At 39.7% G+C, this 20,554-nt stretch overlaps 1 protein-coding gene across 13 annotated transcripts in view; it reads right to left on the reverse strand.

Annotated features, from left to right (window-relative positions):
- The window catches only part of LOC122968464 (A-kinase anchor protein 2), a 107,387-nt gene extending 88,090 nt beyond the window's left edge, over window positions 1-19,297 (reverse strand). For 3 of the 13 annotated variants that reach the window (XM_044333719.1, XM_044333723.1, XM_044333714.1), the window contains exons 1-5: window positions 19,011-19,296; window positions 18,724-18,815; window positions 18,545-18,599; window positions 18,291-18,375; window positions 6,158-6,242 (exon numbers count right to left, since the gene is read on the reverse strand). In XM_044333719.1, the coding sequence (XP_044189654.1) occupies window positions 6,158-6,212 (55 nt within the window). In that variant the 5' untranslated portion in view covers window positions 6,213-6,242; window positions 18,291-18,375; window positions 18,545-18,599; window positions 18,724-18,815; window positions 19,011-19,296. Of the gene's footprint in view, window positions 1-6,157; window positions 6,243-18,290; window positions 18,376-18,544; window positions 18,600-18,723; window positions 18,816-19,010 lie in introns of all 13 variants that reach the window. The other 10 variants (XM_044333720.1, XM_044333715.1, XM_044333716.1 and 7 more) reach the window with 10 other exon arrangements.
- Window positions 19,298-20,554: the final 1,257 nt, after the last annotated feature.

Below are 20,554 nucleotides of genomic sequence, written 5' to 3' on the forward strand. Positions count from 1 at the left end.
GTCATCTTAGACACGATCACAATCAGATCTGTTCAGTACAGTCACAAAAATTCTTTAATATGACAAGTCTGCAGTGCATTAAGAAAGATAATGTGTGCTGAATGTCCATGACAACTCAGAATGGACTTTTTGAACAACCAACAACAACCAATTTTGAAAATTGGTGACCATTAACTAAATGTAATGCATGTCGGCTTTTAACCATCTACAGTAGTATGTTTGTGGCTGATGTCTGAGGTGGACAATGACAGACGTCAGAATGCTTGTCGTTAAATGCGAGATGACAAGTCTTTTCAAAGTTGAGTAAGATTTTAAGTTTTTTTTCTTGTTCACTGTGTAACAGAGCTACAGGGGATAATCATCAAAAGTTGAAGCAAAACTGCCAAAAATATTTAACATATAGAGGTGAGCAGTCTGTAAAATCATGACAGAACGAGGCAAACACAGACAAACTCCACAGACAAAGAGGAACATCAGTTGCAGGTTGAATCTAAGCAATGTTAATATTATAGATATACATGTATACTGTACAGTGGAGAGTAGGTTGATCGGCATGCCGCCTCATTTTTCTTCTGAAAACTTAACCATGCAAGACAAGACAAGTTGCTGCTCAGTTAGTACAGTTTAGTCTATGACACTTGTAGCAGATATTCTGTCAAACAAGAAGCTTAGCAGCCTTTTTATTGGGTCTTTAACCTGCTGGATGAGTACTTAGCAGTGACTTTCCGCATTCTCCTATTTCTCCCTCCCATCTTATCTTTCGTGCTACTATTAGTCAACCGTCTATTTTACTGACATGCTTTGATTCTTCCTTCTATGTTACTCCGGGTGGCTTCTTTCCTTTATTTCTGCTTTCTTCAATATTTATTTACTTTCTTCTTTCTTTCCCTCCCTACACATTAGAGCATGTTTCTCCTTCTCTCTCTCATCTCCATCTATCTGTAGTCTACTTACAGACTACGGTGGATGAACTCTAATGTGAAAACCCTGAGAATGAATCTCAAATCTAAACTGTATAAAGAGATGCCAGACAACACGTCAGCATACTTTTAGCTTAGTCTGCGCTGGGCAACTGCAACCTGGTCAGTAAATACATAGAAGAGGTGCAACAGTAAGTGTGTTCATACATTCATTGTTTATAGATTAATCAGGCATTTTTATTCAAGCAAATAAATTCAAGCAGTTAGATTGAAAATAATGGGTTTTCCATGGTATAAGAAATAAGGTAAACCTAGTTTGTAAGAAAGGAAGGATTTATTAATGTGAATGCTCCATATTGCCAGCAAATATAGTTGACTTCATATCATGTCCAGGCTCAAAGGACAATGTGAAAGTCACGTCACTTAAAGTGCCAAGATGTTTCACATTCCTGACACATTTAGATACAGCTTCTTCTGAGTGTATCTGCCTTCTCTCTGCTCCCTCTTCTCTCTCTTTGCCTTCCTGGCAATTCCTGTTGACTCCATGGTTATCATATTGCATGGTATGCCAGTTATTTCAAGGCTGCTCTTCAGGTTTAGGTAGTGACCTTAAATGGGCATCACACATGCAGCCTCTGCCCTCCGCTCTCTCTTTCTCTCTCTCTCTCGACCCAGCAGGTTGTGTGTAATAAGAGTTGTTAGTGAATTACGTGTCTTCCATCAATCATACTTTTGAGTGTATGCAACTTGTTATATAATATGTTTTTAAATTCAGATTACAATAACTGATCATGTGCAGCTGAATTCATGCATCATCGTTGCAGATCAGTGAGCTGAAATGAATTCTTGATCACATGTAGAGCACTGCGCACTACGATGATGCCATCCACATAACTGATTATTCAGTTTACACTTTATCTACTTCTACTTTTGAACTTTCAAAACAACTTAAATAACTTGTTATATCTACAAATAGATTAAAATTGACTAATATTAGAAGTGAAGTAACTTAATAATAATCATCAGACCTGGAGTCAGTACTGTATCTTAGTGGATCACATGAAAAGTATGTCATACCTTAGAAAATGTGTGTAATCCAGTGTGATGAGAGTGATAGTGACAGTGATAGTGATAGTGGTTAATGTCCTTTTAAAAGTATGGACAATACTGCCATCTTTTGGATTTATAAAGCCATTTGTCTGACTGGTGTCTCCTAGTGGTAGTATCAAATAGATACAGGATAGACAGCAAGAACCCTGCTATATGCCTATAGGGTCATTGATATTAAATTATTAAAAATATCAGATGTGATTCTTCAAGATCCCTCCACACATGTTTTAAGATATATATAAATATACTCTGCTTGGAAGAACAGTTTGTGTCTGATATGGTTTTTCCACAAAAAAGTCCACACAAAAAAAACTGTCCTCATTTCAGACTCTGCTGGGATTCTCTGATGTTTTACATATGAAATGATGCAGGTCATATTTTACTGGTGAATCCATTGTCTGCAGAACCAGTGCTTTATAAAAAAAAATAAATACAGAATAATACAGTGACTGTCACCATAGTTGCACAGTCAGAGGACACCCAGTAGAGGGCGCTGTCTGTCAGAGTTTAATGTGGCAGTAACATTTTCCTGTGATACCTTTAGTACTTTAGGCTTTTAGAAGATCACTGCAACTTTCAGCCACAACCTACAGTATCTTAAGATTGGATTTTTTCTTATTCTCTCTAAACTTTTAATTTATACCCTCACTCATCCTATAACTATGTATGTGGCTAAAGTGATACAGTATAGGACAGGGTATGATAGTGGAGTGAACTGAGAGTGAAGAAGGAAAGGAATAGGACACAATCCAGTGTTTTTCAGTTAATTAAATCTTTTTGCAACCTAAGAAATCAACCTGAATTATAGAATATTTAAGTGACTGAAAACTGTATAAACTCTTTTAAAACATTTTAATGAGAAATATACACTTGAAAGGACTTGATCTCCCTGCAATGATTCTCACGACTCTTCAGTTTTGGCTTGAAAACAGATGACACACAGTGATTAGTCAACTATTCATTCCATATCTTGCAAGGTTCTGCATCATATGTGAGGCTCCTTTATCCTTGTTTCATTAGTGTCAGCAGACATACAAATTTTCAAGCTGCCTGTCTCTTTACAGCTATACTGTCAGGTCTGTTTCCTGCACATTCAGATAGACTGGCAGATAGACACACTGACAGGCACACGCGTTTAGATAAAACAGACGGCGGGTGATGCTTTCTGCTGCAGTAGGTTTCGGTTGTTGATCCAGAAAGTCTGTCAGTTTAGATAAGCCGGCGATACCACAGGAACCACAACTGGGATTTACTCTGACCCACTTCAGAAGTTCTTCCACACAGTTTTACTACATTTCTGACACCTTACATCAGTGAGTAGGGGACAAAAACAGCTTTAAATAAGTCAAAAAGGTGTTGATTAATTTTCATTTTTCAAATTTTTCACACCACTACACTGCAGTTTTTAGATGATATCAATTATTCAGGACATTCAGTTAAAAAATGTAGAAATCTCACCTTGCCTGATATTACTGTCCTTTATGACTGCTGCTCAGCCTTTCTATCAAAGTCAGTATGGTGCAATAAATGTTACTTTTTGTTCCTTTGAAGGTGCAGTTAAACAGACCATTACTTCTATGTAATTTATATGGTTCTAAATGTGTGTACAGTGTGAAAAGAAAGAAGTGTAACATATAACAGATTCATTAGCAGCTTTGGGGGGGCGGGTGGGTTTGTATATTCAGCATAGCCATCTGCTGGAGCCAGATTTGACTGTCACTGTGCAAGTCAGATTATACTAATTGTAAGTCTACTACTGTAACAAATTCACATGTACTCTTATGAAGTTTTAGCACTAACTACCTTCACAATAATGTATAACCAATGTTAAAGTTGCACAAAATGTAACATAACACCTTACAAATGCAAAACTGTGAATTAAAAAAAAAAGACACTACTACTGATGCCAGTGAGGGATTTTGTCCTGAACAACACCATTTAGCACAACACATACTCAACTTTGATACAGCCAACAAGGAGTACAGCTCCTGACCCACTTCAGTTGAGCAAATACAGAACATATATTTGCTTCAACAGTGGTGATAAACAATTCATTAACATCCTGGGCAGGATTAGGGGGAAGATGAAGGATGATGACATCCTTCTTGTCAGTGTCGAGTCATTAAAACAAATGAAAAATTAAACAGAGTTCCATTCTCTCATCTGCAGTGCAGCTGGAGCTACAGACGCAGCTAAATCTTACTGCTATTCTAATCTCTGCTTTTTAAGCCTAGTCTGCCATCAAACATGTAAAATAAATGGACAGTGACAAACAGCACTGGATTAAATTACAGCGTGTGACAGGAAGGTGGCAGAAGGTTGTCAGAGTTTATAGTATAGTTGTTCGACTTACTGTCAGATTTTCATAAGCTAAGCAAAATGCTCATGTTTCCAGTTTGATGCATTTCAGACACTATCCGAATCATTTTGAAAAGGGTTAATTAAGCTGCAATTTTGACACGAAAATGAACTCTATCATCTTCTATCTCTATCAAACTGAAAGTTACAGAAACTAGTTGAGTGAAAACTGAGTTGTATGTATCGATTCAACACATCTGTAACTAAGAAGTCCACCTTCTTTGGCAGTTGTCCAACACTCATCAGATGCAATTCAGGACATGCAGGGTATAACAAAAAAATGTAGTGATTATGTACTCCAACATAAAACCTACATTATGGAGAGTTTTGGTAAGAAAAATGAGCAATAACTGCAATTAAGTCAGGACACTTAACTCAAGGTTTTAACCATCTATCGCAGTGATATGTGTTTTAGTTTGGCAGTGTGGCTCCGCTAATGTGATGTTCTGGAGCAAATATGAGCAAGCTTGACACAGACTGTGTCCCTGAGCTCACAACCCCCCCCCCCCCTAGCAGAGCCTGAGATACACAACATTTACAGGCTCCGTTTTTTATACATATTATGGGATTTGTTTTGTATGTTAAAGATAATGGTAAAGATTTACATATTTGTCTTTAGTTTTTATTTGACCCTCTGTTCAAACTGAAATACTTCCGTTTAGAAAAAAGTGAAGCTGAAGGTTCTGTGTCATATCTCTTCTTCGTGAAAAATATCAGATACAAATGACTTATGCCTACAAATGCCACAACCTTTACCCAGCTTGCTTGTTACGGTCAATAGGTATTTGCTTAAGAACAGCTTACCTATTGATAATCTGTACACTAGGTGTTTGACATCATGTTTGGGTGAATTCATAACTGGGCTGTCATTGGTCTCACAGTGTAAAATCAAAACAGCTGTTTAAAAAAAAAAAATCATAAAATGTCTCTAAAATGATCCAACAAAATCTGTTTCTAAATAAGTCTGACACCAGTAGTATGACACACAGTTACAGAGTAAGGCTTTATTGTATATCTACAATGTCTAGTTTAAATAATTGCTCTCATGGTTCAAGAGTTTAAAGAGGTGGCGAGTTAAATCACCATTTAAACCATCCTCCATAGTTCACTGCTTCAGCTTCCAGCTCAACTAATTCTTGCTGATGTTTTTCAGGCTCAAGGCTCCCGGTGAATACTGAACTTGTGAGCTCTGGACTGGCTATGCGAGGCCGAGGTGTCCAGCTGCGTTCAACATTTTCCCATCTATTAGCAGTGTGAATAAAACATCAGAAAGGGCAGTGTAAATTTTTCATTGCAGACCACTGACTGGCTGGCCAGCTTCAGTAGACGCACACAAAGACCACGCTAATTGCTCAGTTTAGGAATGTGTATATGTGTGTGTGAGAGATATTATAGAGCTTTCTGCCAAGGGAGGAACAGTTGGGAAAACCCTGTTAACTGGGAAATCCCAAGCACTGGTTTGGAGGAGGAGGGGGAGGCGTGTGGGGATAATTTTATGGAGAACCCTGTGCTCAAAGGGTGGAGGGGTGCTGCTGTGAGTGCATACAGTGTGTAGCAGTGTGTGTCAATGCATTGTGTGTATGTGCCGTGAGGAGTAAATGTTTGTTTTGTGTGTTTAATGTATTTGTAATTGTGATTTCTGCAGGTCTGTTTGGGTAAATATGTGTGTCCTGGTATGTGTGCGCGCGTGTGTGTGTATGTTCATGTGTGTGCGCAGCTGTGGCGCGCAAAAGAAGGCCAGGGCCCCCGGGACAAACGTGGCCGCTTACCCACTCGGTTGCCATGGTGACGAGGAGATGGGAAAGGCTCTGTCGGAATTGCCATTAAAATGGAGAGCAGCACACCACTGCATGCCTGCACACACACATGGACACAATGCATCCACATGAAGACAAAGCACGCATATAATGTCACACACACAATCATTAGCATGCACACACTCACAGTGTTATATGGTTCCTCTGCATCAGTAGCGTTGTTGTGGTGTTTATCAATTGAGAGATGTGATTGGTTTGTTAAAATGTGCACCCCAGCCACAACTACAACATCAATAACACAATTAATGGCTTGTAATTCCCCCTGGGAATGTGTGTGTGTGTGTGTGTTTAATAATAAGATGATAGTAAAATAGTGCTGTGAAAGTGAAAATACCTGGACCCAGCAGGATACTTAAAGAGAGAAAAAGCTTGTGAATGCAATCTTTTATGTGTGTGTGTGTGTGTGTGTGTTATTTCACATATCTTTGTGGTGTCCTTGAAAATGAGCACTTTTTTGGAAAGTGATGATATTTTGGACAGTTCTCACTTTGAGCAGTTTGAGGGTTAAGACTTGGTTTTACAGTAGGGTTTAGGATTTTGGTTTAGGTTAAAGGGGACATGTTATGCTTTTTGTGATTTTCTGTTATCTATAGACTGTTATGATGTCACATGTCTATGTTAAACATGGTCAAAGGTCTGAAATATGAGGTGAGGGTATGTAAAAATGAAAGTCAAAATCCAAGATTCAGCCTGCCCTGAATGCTTCGCTTGCAATGTTAACTCTACCTCCTCCTCGCAATGATGTCAGATTGTTCCCGCATGCCCACAAACGGCCGTCTGTTCAGTAGCCTTTGTTGCCAAAGTTGTAGGTTGTTCCATGGGCTGTTCATATTGTCCGGTCACTATTTCAGATGGGATTAGGGCTAGAATATGTACAGATGTATTTGAAAAGTTTCATTCTGAGTAAAGAACAAGAAAAAGGAGAGAAATCCTACTACAACTGTTTGTTTACATAGCCTCCCTGGCCAATCAGAACAGAGTGGGCACATCAGGAGGGGGGTGAGATAGAGGCTGAACTGATGGGCTGCGTAAAGGACTTGTATATGATAAATAAGGAGTTTTTTTGAACTGTAAATCATGCAAAGATATTCCAGGTGGTTAAGCATATAGATGTGATGGTTAAGGTTAGTGTTACAGATTAGGAAATATATCATGTCAACAAGGGTCCTCACAAGTACAGAAGTACAAACATGTGTCCTATGGAGGCTGGTATTGTCTCACCTGAAAGCTTTGCTATGCCCCGCCAGACCCATAAACACTCTCCCCTCCCCTACATACACACTAACTCACACACATAGAGCTGAATGTTACAGGCATAAAGCCAGTGACTTTGTCTTCCTGCTCTAGAGGTTCACCAGACTGACACACTCAGTGGATCAGCGGCTCAATCAACCCTGTGACACTGTCTGTAAAAGTCCAAAGGTCAGCCAAGCATCCCACCTCCAACACCCTGACTGTTGTCTCAAGTGACATTCCTCACAGCCTTCAAGAGTAACTAAAATCCCATACTCAAATCTGAGTGAAGCATAATTTTGCAACCAAAGGGACCTTGGTTTCAGACAGAGGTAGACAAAAGCTGGCTAGCAGGCTGAAATGAATACTGTCACTAGCAGAATTTATTGATTAAGCTGATATTAGCTTCATGAGTTGGTTGAAAACGTTGTCTCAGGTGAACTCTTATGTTTCCTGTTGACTCGTTTTAAAATAGGGACCCTGTAAAAGGGGCTTAAATATGGACTTGATGGCTATATGACTTCGTGGCATGCTATTGTGCTAAAAAAAACTGAAAGACTGCATGTCAGGCAAAAATTCTGCCTCCTCATCGGATGATCTAGAAGATGTGGAAATAAAGGAACATGTGTTTTTGTATTGCAGTGTAGAACTAGTTAACTCAAGTATTATGTAAAAAAGTATGATCTGACTCTTTCATTCAACCAAAGCCATGTTTAGCTGCTTAACTTACATTCTTGTACAAGAAAGACAGACGTTAGATTTATTATTGTTTGTATTTCACTTTTAAAGTTACAAGGGAAAAGGCTTACATTGGATGTTCTTAGTTTTTTTATTCTTTATTTTTTTTAATGTACCTGTATCTCACAAAATAACGTAGTACAAAATGCTCCTGAAGTACCACTCAGTTACTGCTGCAGGTAGGTTAGTTAGCCAGATAGACATGCTAATGTTTGCAGCTAACATTAGAGCGGACAAATATATTGTTTAATCCATTCCTTACACTTTTGCTCTTTGTAGTTTTGTAGTTAGTTTTCATGGGAATAACTTCAAAACTTGACAGACCTGCCGTGTACTAAGAGGAGGGATTTAGCAAATCATCAATACTGCTCCTTTGCAATGTGACAAGCCAACTGAGGTGGGTATAACCAAGTGGAAAAAGTCATTTCTCACTTCATCAACTCATCGATTAGAACTCTTAAATATCCTGAAGTTTGAATCAATTTCTGGGAATGGCACCATTGTCATTGTATTCACTGGTGCCCTGCTCCACTTTATGTTTATCTGCTGTACACCAATCCCATAGGAGCAGCACTGGACTGTGCTGTTGGCACTTTGACATTCAGAACTGCAGATAACAGGGCACCTTGGGACCCGGAGTGAATTTTTGCTATACAAATCAATTATAAGAATGAATAGAATAATTGGGCTGCAATGTTTGAAATCTTCATCCAGTGTTTAATCCTGCTGCACATTCAAGGAACTGCAGGCTGAAAACAGTGAGCTAACACGTACTTGGCATTATTTGTCTGTTTATAGCCTCAGCAAGGGTGTTCAGTCCACACACCCGTTGTAAAGAAAGGTTAAACTAAATGTTGTTAGAAACCTAAGGGTAAATGCTTGATTCCCGCCTGACTTTCATGTTTGCTCTTTATGAAAATGTATTCTAGGGAAGTGATTTGCAAGACGGGGGATAGCTGCAGCCTTGATGTATGTGATGATTATTTGTTTGACACAAAGGGAATTTGTGTGGGAGATTGCTACAAATGCATATGTATGAGTATATATAAGTCTGTTCCTCTCTCTGTCTTTGTGGGTGCTCTTCAGATGGCTGACCAGACTTGTGTCTTACACCTAATAGATTCACGTTGTTGCCAAAGGCTACAGCTGCAGAAATACAGTTTCGTAATACTGCTTCTTTGCTGCCTGCATAATCCTTTTTTTTTTTTTTTCAGTCTCCGGATCCCCCTGCCTTCATATCTAGTTTTTTTCATCTGCTCTCCTTTCTTCTCAGATTTACACTCCTTAATTTAGGCTGCACCTCCCACTCTTTCCCGCGTGTTGTCATTAATTCTCACAGACAAAGAAATTCTCTGTGTACCGTCTCCCATTACTTCCAAAGTCTTTTCAGTATGATTATTTATATTTCAGTCTAAATGGGATTTTATGAAAATGGTCTTATTTGTGTTTATTTAATGTCAGAAGGGTTTGATGTCATACAGTGGTTTCTATAGTATACTGACTTTCATGTCTCACCCTAAGCTCATTCAATCAGATTTCTTCAAAACTGTGCTACTCTGCATCATCTGGGTGACAACACTAGGAATTTTTTATGCCTAATAACTTTTTCATCATTGACAAGCCTCTTACATCACAGCCATTGCATGCTGTTAATGTGTTTCCACATGTTCATACATGTGCTCAACCATGTAACATTATTTTATGCAGAGTTTTAAAATCAGGGATCTTGTAATTGTTTTGTCACAAAATAAACATAACATTATCATTTAGCAATGTGTTTCTGGCTTGTTGTGACTTGTTCATCTACTGTACTTAAATTCCTTAATTCCTTTCTGTCTCCTCTGTTGGACAGAAAGTAATCATTGGACTATTTCCTGTAAAGTGAGGTTTATAATCATTTCTAAAACCAATTACAAGTATAGGAAGTTGTCTTTGGTTGCTTTGAGGAAAATGGTGGCAAACAACAAGGCCTTGGAGGAGACTATAATTATAATCCAGTGCACCATCCTTCTGTTGTACGACTCATCTTCAAAGGATTACAAAAAACAAAGAGATTTCAGAAAGCTTGGCTGAACAAAAGTTTGGCTGCAGGTTTGACAGTTTTGGTTTGTTTTAAAAATTGCATTGAGGCTTTATATTAAAAAAAAAAGTATTTTCATGTTTTAAAATGGATCAGTTTCACACTGTTTGAGCAACAATCACTAAAATGAAGCATAATGATGTCACAGTGCTAACATGCACACTGCCAGAAGTTGACAGACTAATCCTAATTTATGAATCAGACTGTGAGCATGCTAACGTCCGTTCGTAAAGTTCTGTTAGAAAATAATTGCTGAAAACATGTGAAAAGACTGTTAACTATGTAGTACTGAACTGTGGAGTTAGAGTGTTAAACTATTTTTCATCATTTCTGGGTTCAGGTTTTTTTGGGTGGGCATGAAATGGTGGCTCGATGATGCAGAGGGGTTACTAGCATGACCCCTCCCCCACTATATAAACTCTAGAGTGCAAATACTCATAGTTACTATTTTTCACTAGGTAGTTAGCCACAATTAAGCTGCTTTTGAGCAGAGGAGTGATGTTAAGTGCACCGAATTCCATTAAAAAAAACAACAATTTAACATACCGATGATTGGTGATGGTTTGCTTGTTAACTAGTCATTTAAGCTTGACATTTTTACTGAAACAAGTCCACCTTTAGCTACAAAATATGTATAGAATTAAACAGTGGTTCCTAACATTCTTTTATTTTTAAAATATCATCCATACTGCTTGCCTTACACCTACAAACAAACATTTTAAATTGTGTATTTTTATATGGGACTCTAGTATGAGCATTATTAACTCAGAGGCTGTTCAGTTGGGCCGTGCTTTCAGCACCTTCAGCAGACATGACCCCAGCATCTCAGGGCAGAATACTGCTTACACCCGGGACACACTGGACGCGTGAACCTCAGCAGTGCGTGTGCACTGCGTCGCTGAACTGCTGCGTCTCTCACGCTTGTAGCTAATTTTATATATTTGGTGATTTTTTTAATCATTGAAATTTGGCTGGTTGATTAATTACACATTTTTCTGCAGTGTGACAAGCTCATGAGCTTGACTGCTGGTGAAGTGATTTATCGTTCAGGATACTCACAACAGTAAAATTAGTTTCTACATTGTTCCGGAGTGGTTGCTGTTGTTGCCATGGCCACATGGAAAGCCACTGAAAAAGTTCCAAGCTTAACAAATTCAACCATTGTCAGATGGCAGTTAATGTGCTAAGAGGCATCCTCGCCACTGTCACTGTCGCCTGCCTTCGTGACACGACTGGAGGCGGCAGCGATATCTGCTCACAGTCTGAAGTCATCATTTCATCATAAAGGAGTCTTCATGTTCAGTTAGCTACGGATGCAATGACTGTCAGACTTAATGATTCTACAATCAAAACAAATACATTTTTATCATATGCCGTGCAAATTCAGAATCACGTTTCATTTAATATCTGTAAAACTTTGTTTAAGCAGTTATTCAAGTTGTTCACTGGGTTTTGAGAGAGGGTGAGTCACAACATCGCCTAAATACCCTCCAGTTTGTTGATTGGTCCTGAATATATCTTTTCACTCAATTCCTGGATGGATAGCACTTCTTAGCGAGGCTAAATGTTGTTCAATAAGCCTGGACAATGATTGTATTTTGCTGATTTACCGTACCGGATGGAGTTACTGTAATTCGGTGGCATCAACAGAACAGCGATGTCACTGCAAGCCATGCATATTATGTTACACCGCTCTCATATTCTGGTAATGAAATTACTTCAGAGTTGACATTTATAATGTCAGCAACATTGCCTGAACTAAATAAAACAAATAATTGCTACGATTAAACATTATGTTCACATCAGTTCACTGTGTTTATGATGACAAGGTTTTATTGGCAAGACAACAGTGACCTTTGCAGGGTGGATCAACATCAGAACTAATGGAAATATAAGCTGAGGAGACATTCTGTTATATTTTATTGTATTCTATTTCATTTCACTCTATTCTGTGACACATGAATCTTGCAGCATGGAATATATTTATGCACAGACGGGTGGCTGTTAGATTTGCATCACATTTGTACTTGTGCTGTGTTCACTGACCTGTGAGACTCTGTGAGGGGAAGAGAGGTGACAAAACATGAGGGAGGAAGGGATGAAAAGGTTGTAGATGTTAAAAGAGGGCTGAGAGGAGGAAACAAAAGATTGTATGTTGTATTATTTATCTCCTGAAGATGCAAGTCTACATTATTTATCCTCATGGGCAGCACATTTCTGCTTTGGCTGGCAATAAATTACACCTCTTGGTGTGGAGGATAGCTTTTTTTTCTTTAAATCACATTTCAGATCCTCTGTTTGGGACTCATGCCCATTGCGTACATTTACATGGCAGATGTATTCACATTTTTAGATTTCTCTGTTAGACACTTCAGTGCCCTGAGCAAACTCCATTACTAATGTGTTTGCTTCTCTGTGTCCCCTGTGTGTGTTTGTGTGTGTGTGTGTGTGTTTGTTTGTTTGTGTGTGCGTTTGTGTGTGTGAGTGAGTTGAGTCACGGTGCCTTCATAAGCTTTCAGTGCTCTGAGTCTCTAATGGAGATGAATGCTGCCTCCTCCACCTTACAACACTGATTTAATCACACAAATAGGCAGCCAACTCACCTTTGTGTGTGTGTGTGTGTGCCACGTGTATGTGTGTATACCGTTTGCGTACTGTGTGTGTTTGTGTAATCCTCTGTCACTGTTTAGGTCCCACAGTACAGAATTTCAGAGAGAGCACCCCAAGGCCTGTGTATGAAATTGCACTACAGTGTGTGACAGTGTGTGTGTATTTATGCATGTTTGTGTGTGTGTATAATAAGACAATGTCCCCTAAAGGTTGGACAACCTGAGAGAAATCTGAATTTGGAGGACATCCTGCCTCTTGTCACATTTTTAAAGAGTTATTTTGGGTCAGACGGCTGGTTTACAGATGAGATTAGAATTATGTTTAAACTGCCTGAGGTTTGGTTAAGCATAAAATGTGAGTTTATCAAGAGGTAAATTTGAATTTCAGGTTAGCATAGAGTGAGGATCAAGAAATCAATTATTTGGGCTATGATACAAATCCTATAATGTCTTATTACCGATTTGAAAATGAATTCAATCGGGGGAAAAACATCAAAAAGTTTTTGTATGTGTGTGTCAATTAGTGTCTATACAACTCAAAGTGTACGGCTCAACTGACATTGCCATGACAACTATTTAAAACCATCCTTGGTGACATCATAACCCCATTCATGCTTCCTAGGCTTCTCAGAGAACATCTGTTCCCTTTCAGTTCAAACCGTTTGCCTCAAGAGGTGACATCTGATCATCTTCACTGCTCACAGACCTGGAATCAGACCTGTGGTTTATATCTGCAATAGGAAAGCAGGGTTGAGTGGTCTGTTTTCAGTGGGCAGCTGTTATCTTTTACCTTGACTTTGCTTTGTAACCCCAGTTACTTGCTTGTAAAGGGCATAGAAAGTAGAAATATTTTTTAAGACTGAGTACATCTTTAGTGGTCTGATGAGATAAGCCCAATCTGAGCTTCATGCTACTGGTATTTTAAAATCGTTAGCCTTTAATTTGCAGCAGTCTCATTTTAATAAATATGAAAACTGGGCCACTCTATTTTGCCATGCTGTACACTTATTGTACAGAATTTGTATAATACCCGAGAATGAATGAGACTGGGCTCCTGTTTCTATTTCTTTTCTGCATAAATTATTAATTTTTTCCCAAATCTGTAATTAAATGTGTTTAGTAAATATGTCACCGGGCTAAAATTAGCATTACTGTTGGTGGAAGCATGCTAATGTGCTACTTTCTTTTGTTTTGAAGGAAAGTCGGAGCTCCTGTTTCACTTTGAACACTGAGCATCTTCCACAAAGACTGTGGTGAAGGAAAACTATAATCTAGGCTGCATATTCTTCTGAATTGGATCCTCCCATACTTTGGATGTAGCTCAGGTGCAGCAACCAACGGACAGTTCTGACAGAAATGTCAGATTTAATAGCGTTCTGCCTCCATACTCGCATTCTGTGGGAACCGTTTGAAAAGTTGGATATACACTAACACGGCTCTGAAGCCAAACTTTTCATTTGATTTTATTTGTTTCTTGTGCTGCAAGAAAGAGGATAGCCTCTTTACTGCAACACTCTGGAGGACTTCGTTCTTGTGCGATATCTCTGGGGAAATCCCACTTCACTATCTTCAAATGAGAAAGAGAGAGGGAGAGATGGAGAACGAGACACTGAGAATTGACAAGAAACTGATAAATAGGGATGATTCTCCACCGGTTGTGTTCATAATCAAACAGATAAACTGAGAGGGAAGCAGGACAGGAAAATATCACAGAATGGGTGTGATGATTTATGGCTGATGCAGATGAAAAGCTCCCACTCCCTCCGCAGCGCTGGGCTTTTGTCTTGTCTGACTAATCCTCCCCTGCACCTCCTTCTCTCTCTTCCTTAAGCCCACGTCCTCCATGAACGTCCCCAGTCTGTGCTTTTTCCCATCATTCCACTCACTCGTCTCCCCTCTTGATCTGCCCTATATTCCTGCCCTTCGCTCCCCCTTTAACCCCTCCTCTCTGATTTTCCCCACTCATTTGAACATCTCTCTCTCCCCTATCGCCCCCTCTCGCACATCGGCCCTGCCCTCTGCACCCTTTCACAACCCAGCTGTGACCCACCCCCTCCTCTCCCTGTGATCCTGTTAAAGCTTTATGTCAGCATTAGTGTCTGTTCACACAGCGGCATGCCACATATTAAACCAGACAGCCGCTGTATGAGTGGGAGTCAGAGAAAGAGGCAGACGGAGTCTAGGTCAGCACCAGCATCTATCCTGCTTGGTCAATCGGGGGGAGGAGGATGAGGGCTTAATCTGCACCTGATGGGTCCACGGGAACCCTCAAAGTAAAGCCAGCTGTCTTTTATTTCAAATGAGTCCATTTTGAGATTTGAGCCCAAACCACAGACATTACCATGCTGCTATAAAAGCCTCCAGTCAAGAAACATTTCTTCATGGACCTCATTTATGGACACTCACGGGGGCATTGACACGTTGACACAAAAAAAAAAGATACTTGCCACACTCCCAAATTTGCCACAAAGTTGGAAGAATGCAGTAGCATTAGGATTCCCCTTAAAGGAATATTTTGTGAAATACACTTATTCACTTTCCTGCAGAGAGTTAGATAAGAGGAGGACTATTTCTTGGCTGGGAGCAGTGACTTTCTGGAGTCTCATAACTGTGGAGACTCTAAGAAGTCACTGCTCACGGCCAAGATACGGTCTGGCACATAGACCCCCATAAATCAGCAATTCGTCATTTTTACACTTCGGTTTATGTACAGATTAAACAAACAAAATGTTAATTAGTGAGCTTTGGTGCTGGTATTTTGCAACCTTGGGACAGGGTCAGTCTAGATATTTCCCCTTGTTTCCAGTCTTTATGCTAAGCTAACCATCTCCAGGCTCCAGCTTGATATTTAGATATGATATGAGAGTGGTATCAGTCTTTTCATCTAACTCTCAGCAAGAAAACAAAAACCCTGGAACTTCATTTAGACCCTGGTTCCTCCAGTGGAAACACTTAAAAGGTTCTTAGTCCCCGGAGAAAGTGCCTGCGGTGGAAACATGGCTTATTTCTTTACCTGAAACAAAAGGGGACTAATCATGAAAACCAGCCACAGACCAGAAGTATGTTGTGGTGTGCACTGTCTACATATTTATTTCTTCCCTCACATTTACCTCCTTCCACTGTTATCACTGCCCCTCCGTTCATCTTTCCTCCTCTTCTTCTCCATTCTCACTATGGTCATCCTTCCCTTTTCCTCTTCCTCTCCAGTCATTTATGTACATATGTCCCTAATCTTGTTCACCATCAGCTCTCCATTCCTCCTTCTCTAACCCCATCCCCTCCACTTGTTTTCGTTCTTCATTCCTTGTTCTTAATCCTCCCCCTCTTCTTCCCTATCCTCTCTTATCCAGCCCTTCTCGTCATCCCTCCCTCTCACCTTCTCTCTCCATTCTTCCCATTCTTTTTCTTCCCATCGTCATTGTCACCTCTCCATCCTCCCCCCGACTTTTCTTTACCCTTTTTATTCCCCCCTTCTCCTCATTACTTATTTGTGTCCCATTTTCTCCTCTCTTGTTCTCTCTCCCCATTTCTAATTTCTTGTTCTCATTCCTCCTTGATCGTCTTCCAATCCTTTTTCATCCTCTTTCTCTTTTTTTTACTCTTTGTTTACTTTGTTTCCTTTTTTGCACGCTTCTTGTAGTCTTCCCTAGCATTTCACCATCACCTCTTGTTTTCCTTCTGCTTTTCTCTATCCACTCTGTCCATTTTAATCCTGTCTTCTCCTCCTGTCGTATCACTTACATCTTTCCCTGTCCACTTGTCTATCACCCTTGTTATCTCCTCTATCTCTACTATACATTGCTCCTTGCTCCTTCATCTCCAAGGGTTTGTTAATCTTTTCTGACCTCCCTCCCCGATCTCTCCCCTCTCCTTTACATGTTTCCTTTTTTCCCTGCTCGTCCCTGCGTTGAATATGCTTTTCTCTTCAAGGAGCTGAGCATTCCCACCCTGGCATCAGTTTGTTGGTTGCCACGACAACCTCCCGAGCCAAGTTATTTATAGCAGCAGATCAGCATGACTCCTCCACAATACAAGCTGTGTGCGGACGCGTTTTTTTTTTTGTTGTTGTTGTGCCTGTGTTTGTGAACTTTCCTTTCAGAGAAACAGTTAGGCCTAATGAAAATCTCAGCTGAGCAATATGCATAAAAATCTGTATTGAATGAATGAATAAACATGAATATGTTTGACTGCATTTCCATTTCAGGCAAATTCATCTTCCTTGTAAATAAGTTGCTGGATCAATGTATGTCACAATTTGTGTTTTATGCAGCATGTATGTGAAAGATATTGCTCGTAGTGGCTCAATTTTGCAGTTCCCCTCAACTCTATGTAGCAATTTAACATCTTTCAGCTTATTGTTTTGGTTTTTACAGCCCACAGTTTTTCTGTTTTGTTTATGTTTATAAACCCAGTGCAAGCTAGCTGCCCAGCACCAAATAGCGGACAGACAAGGTTAGAAACTAGCTGATGAATACAGTGGAGCATTTAGCAGCTAAAAAGACAGACATTTCCCTCAGGAGTTGGCCGAGACCAAAGCTGAAGCTAAAAGGACAGTGCATATTGGACTTACATTTGTCAGGTGGACAAAAACACAACCCCAATAGATTCTTATGTTGTTCTGTGTGCTAACATGTCTCCCATATCAGCTTTGTAAGGAAATAATGTGTCAACATGTTTAAATTTGGGACTATTTATTCGTACATCACTCTGCACCATAGCTACACTGTAATTTTTATTCTGCTGTTTTATCGCTCCTTCTCTATTTTATCTTATTTCTATCCTCTATTTTATTTAACTCTTGAAATCATATTTAAACTGTGTCTTATTATTATGTCTTGTATTTATTTTACAGCCTATCTTAATGGCTTTTATGTTTTATGTTAAGCACTTTGAATTACCTTGTTGTTGAGAGATGCTATATAAGCTATACAAGTGGCCAAAATATCTTTTAATGCAGGCTCAACTTAATCTGGCTAAGATTACACTGAATGTTTCAGTTAAAGTTTAGCTCAAGGTTATTGTGATCTTGGTTTTACTTACTTCAATGTTAAGACTTGACATGTTTGAGATCACTTAGTCCACAATTATAAATATAGTGTGACAAAAACATTGCGTTAAAATAATTACAAATTATATTTATATCAAGGAAATATTCTCTAAACAGGTCAACATGTCACAGGGAGAGCAAGGTGCAAAAATGTTTCAGTTTTGACCTTTTAAGGGCCACACTTAAAATCGGTGTCCATTTCGTATGCATAGTCATACATACATAGCTTTGCAAGGGCGTAACTATGGGTTGAACACTGGAGGAGTTGAGATCTCCACCCATGTAGGGGGTCTAGGGACATGCCCCCCTCAGGATTTTTCTGGCAAATGGGCTGTTAAATGGCTGTTTCACATTAATTTTTAAGGGGAAGAGACATACCAAAACAACATGGTGGTGATGTCTGACTCATCAAATCCTTCTCTATCCCTGTTGTCTGGTCTCTGACATGTGGCTCAGTCCCCTGCTACAGAGATGACAAGAAATAACTATCAATTAATTAACTGCAAATGCATTTCTAACTTTAGACCATATATAATTAATAAAAAAAAACAAAACATGTTTTGGTAACTTTCTTGACTGTTTGGATCTGTGTATTCATAATTATGTCCTTGCCAGAGCATTTATGTTCTCACCTGCTCATCTGAAACTCCCCTGCCTGCTGGACCGCTGCCTTCACCCTGTCTCTCACTGTGAGGAAACCACACATTCCAGAAAAAAAAGTCAGACACTTATACAGACAACTCTTACATGTCTTTTAGCCTGCTCAACAGTGTTTGCTTGCCACAGCATTTTCACTCTTTCACCTCATTACCTGGTCACCTGTGCCTCTTTTCCCTCTCTGGTCACCCTGCCTGATCTGCTGCTACATTCACCTTCTTGGGTCTGATGAAATATAAGCTACAACTTAGAAATAAAAACGAATCACTCCTTATATTAGCAAGATAATTGCAACTAGCTAGTGGCTCCAGTAAAAGTAGGTTGATTATATGATGGCTAACATTAGCCTAGCTAGCTTACAGTTCAGCTAACACAATGACACAGCAGAAAATAAGACTTTCATTCAATTATTTGACTGGTAAGGCCATAGCAGTAGCATACCTCCTGTTGGAAGATTTTTCTCTTTCTGTTGTTGACCAACCAACAATTTTAAATTGTTGGTTGGTGTTTTGTCACCCCTTTTTATTCTATAAGCAGGCTTCCTATTGCTTGCTGGCAGTTACTGCTCCTGCTTGTGAAGACCATGGACGTATTATAAGGGCTGGATAAAAATGGCGCCCATTCAGTCCTATAGACTGACTCCTCCTATAGACTCCTCGTCTCTCGTTCTCTGTATACATCCATGGCGCATACGCCAAAAAAAGTTTCTAGCTTACAGGTTTGCATCCGCGTTGTGCGGCCCACTGAATATGCGCAGTAGTGTTTCCCCCGCTGGCCCCGCCCACGAGCTCCCGCTCGGCCCATAGACTTTACATTGTGATGACGTCACGGGTTTTTAAATCGCTTTTCTCGGCTCGAGGAAAGTTTACAAACATAAAACCTCCATGGATCAAAAGTTCATAATAGAAAGAGTCATAACTGACGTTGTTTGCAGTTCGAGGTGTCCTGTCGATAGTTTTACAGGCGTCTCTTTTACAATGGTGGTCTATGGGGAAAATCCTTTTTGGGCCGCAGGTGGATTTTTCGCTGCAATACCGCGAGTGGCCACTGGGAAGAATTGGCTTCAAGGCTGAGCGGCGGCGCCCTATCCAGCTCATATCATACATCATGGATGTATTATCCATGTTATACAGACGCGGAAGGATGGGTTGGGCGCAACCAAGTCTCACTAAAAAAAGGAGGAGGATTAAAAAAAATGTCGTTCTTTACTAGCTAATACATTACATTGAACCAACCACTTTATCATGTTTTATAATGGTTAATATTTTTCATTCATCACTGATATGATATTTGGGGGGGTTGTACTAAAGGCTGGTTTTGATTATTGGGGGGATTACAACTACCCCTTAATTTACACCTATGCAGCTTTGGCCTCTTGCTGGAGTTTCCTGTCTTCCTCTAAAAATTGAAAAGATGACAGTGATGTAAATGATTTGATGAATCTGGTGCATCTTGATTCATGGCAGATGAGTAAAAAACATGGTCAAACCTTTGTAGCATCTACATTTTTTCTGTTTAATTGTGATATAAATTTAGAAAACTCTAACTGCAGGTAATTAACAGCAAGAAACACATCATCAAAATGATACCTAAGAGGATCTGAGGGGATATATTTCCTTTTTCTGCGAGTTGCTGTATTTACAGTACATTACTCAGTCAAGTTAATAGCCTGCACAGCTGAATAAAATGGAGTGAGACCACTGTGGGTGATACTCTGTTTTCTAAATGTACATTACTTCCAGTAGTGACAATAAAAGAGGGAATTTGTGGGTAGTAGTGGAAACAGACGGTAGCACATTTAAAGCCTCTCCATTGTCTGCTCTTTAGGCTGTGTGTATATGTCTGTGTGTGTGTATGTGTGTGTGTGTGTGTGCTGTTCGCATGTATGTGTGTGAATGGACATTTGCAAGTCTCTCCAGCGACATTGATTACAGCCAAGGCCAGTGCTTCGCGGCCAGCCTGTTACGTTGCCATGGAAATGAGCC

Source organism: Thunnus albacares, chromosome 18 (genome assembly GCF_914725855.1).
Source record: "Thunnus albacares chromosome 18, fThuAlb1.1, whole genome shotgun sequence".
Classification (NCBI taxonomy): Eukaryota; Metazoa; Chordata; class Actinopteri; order Scombriformes; family Scombridae; genus Thunnus; species Thunnus albacares.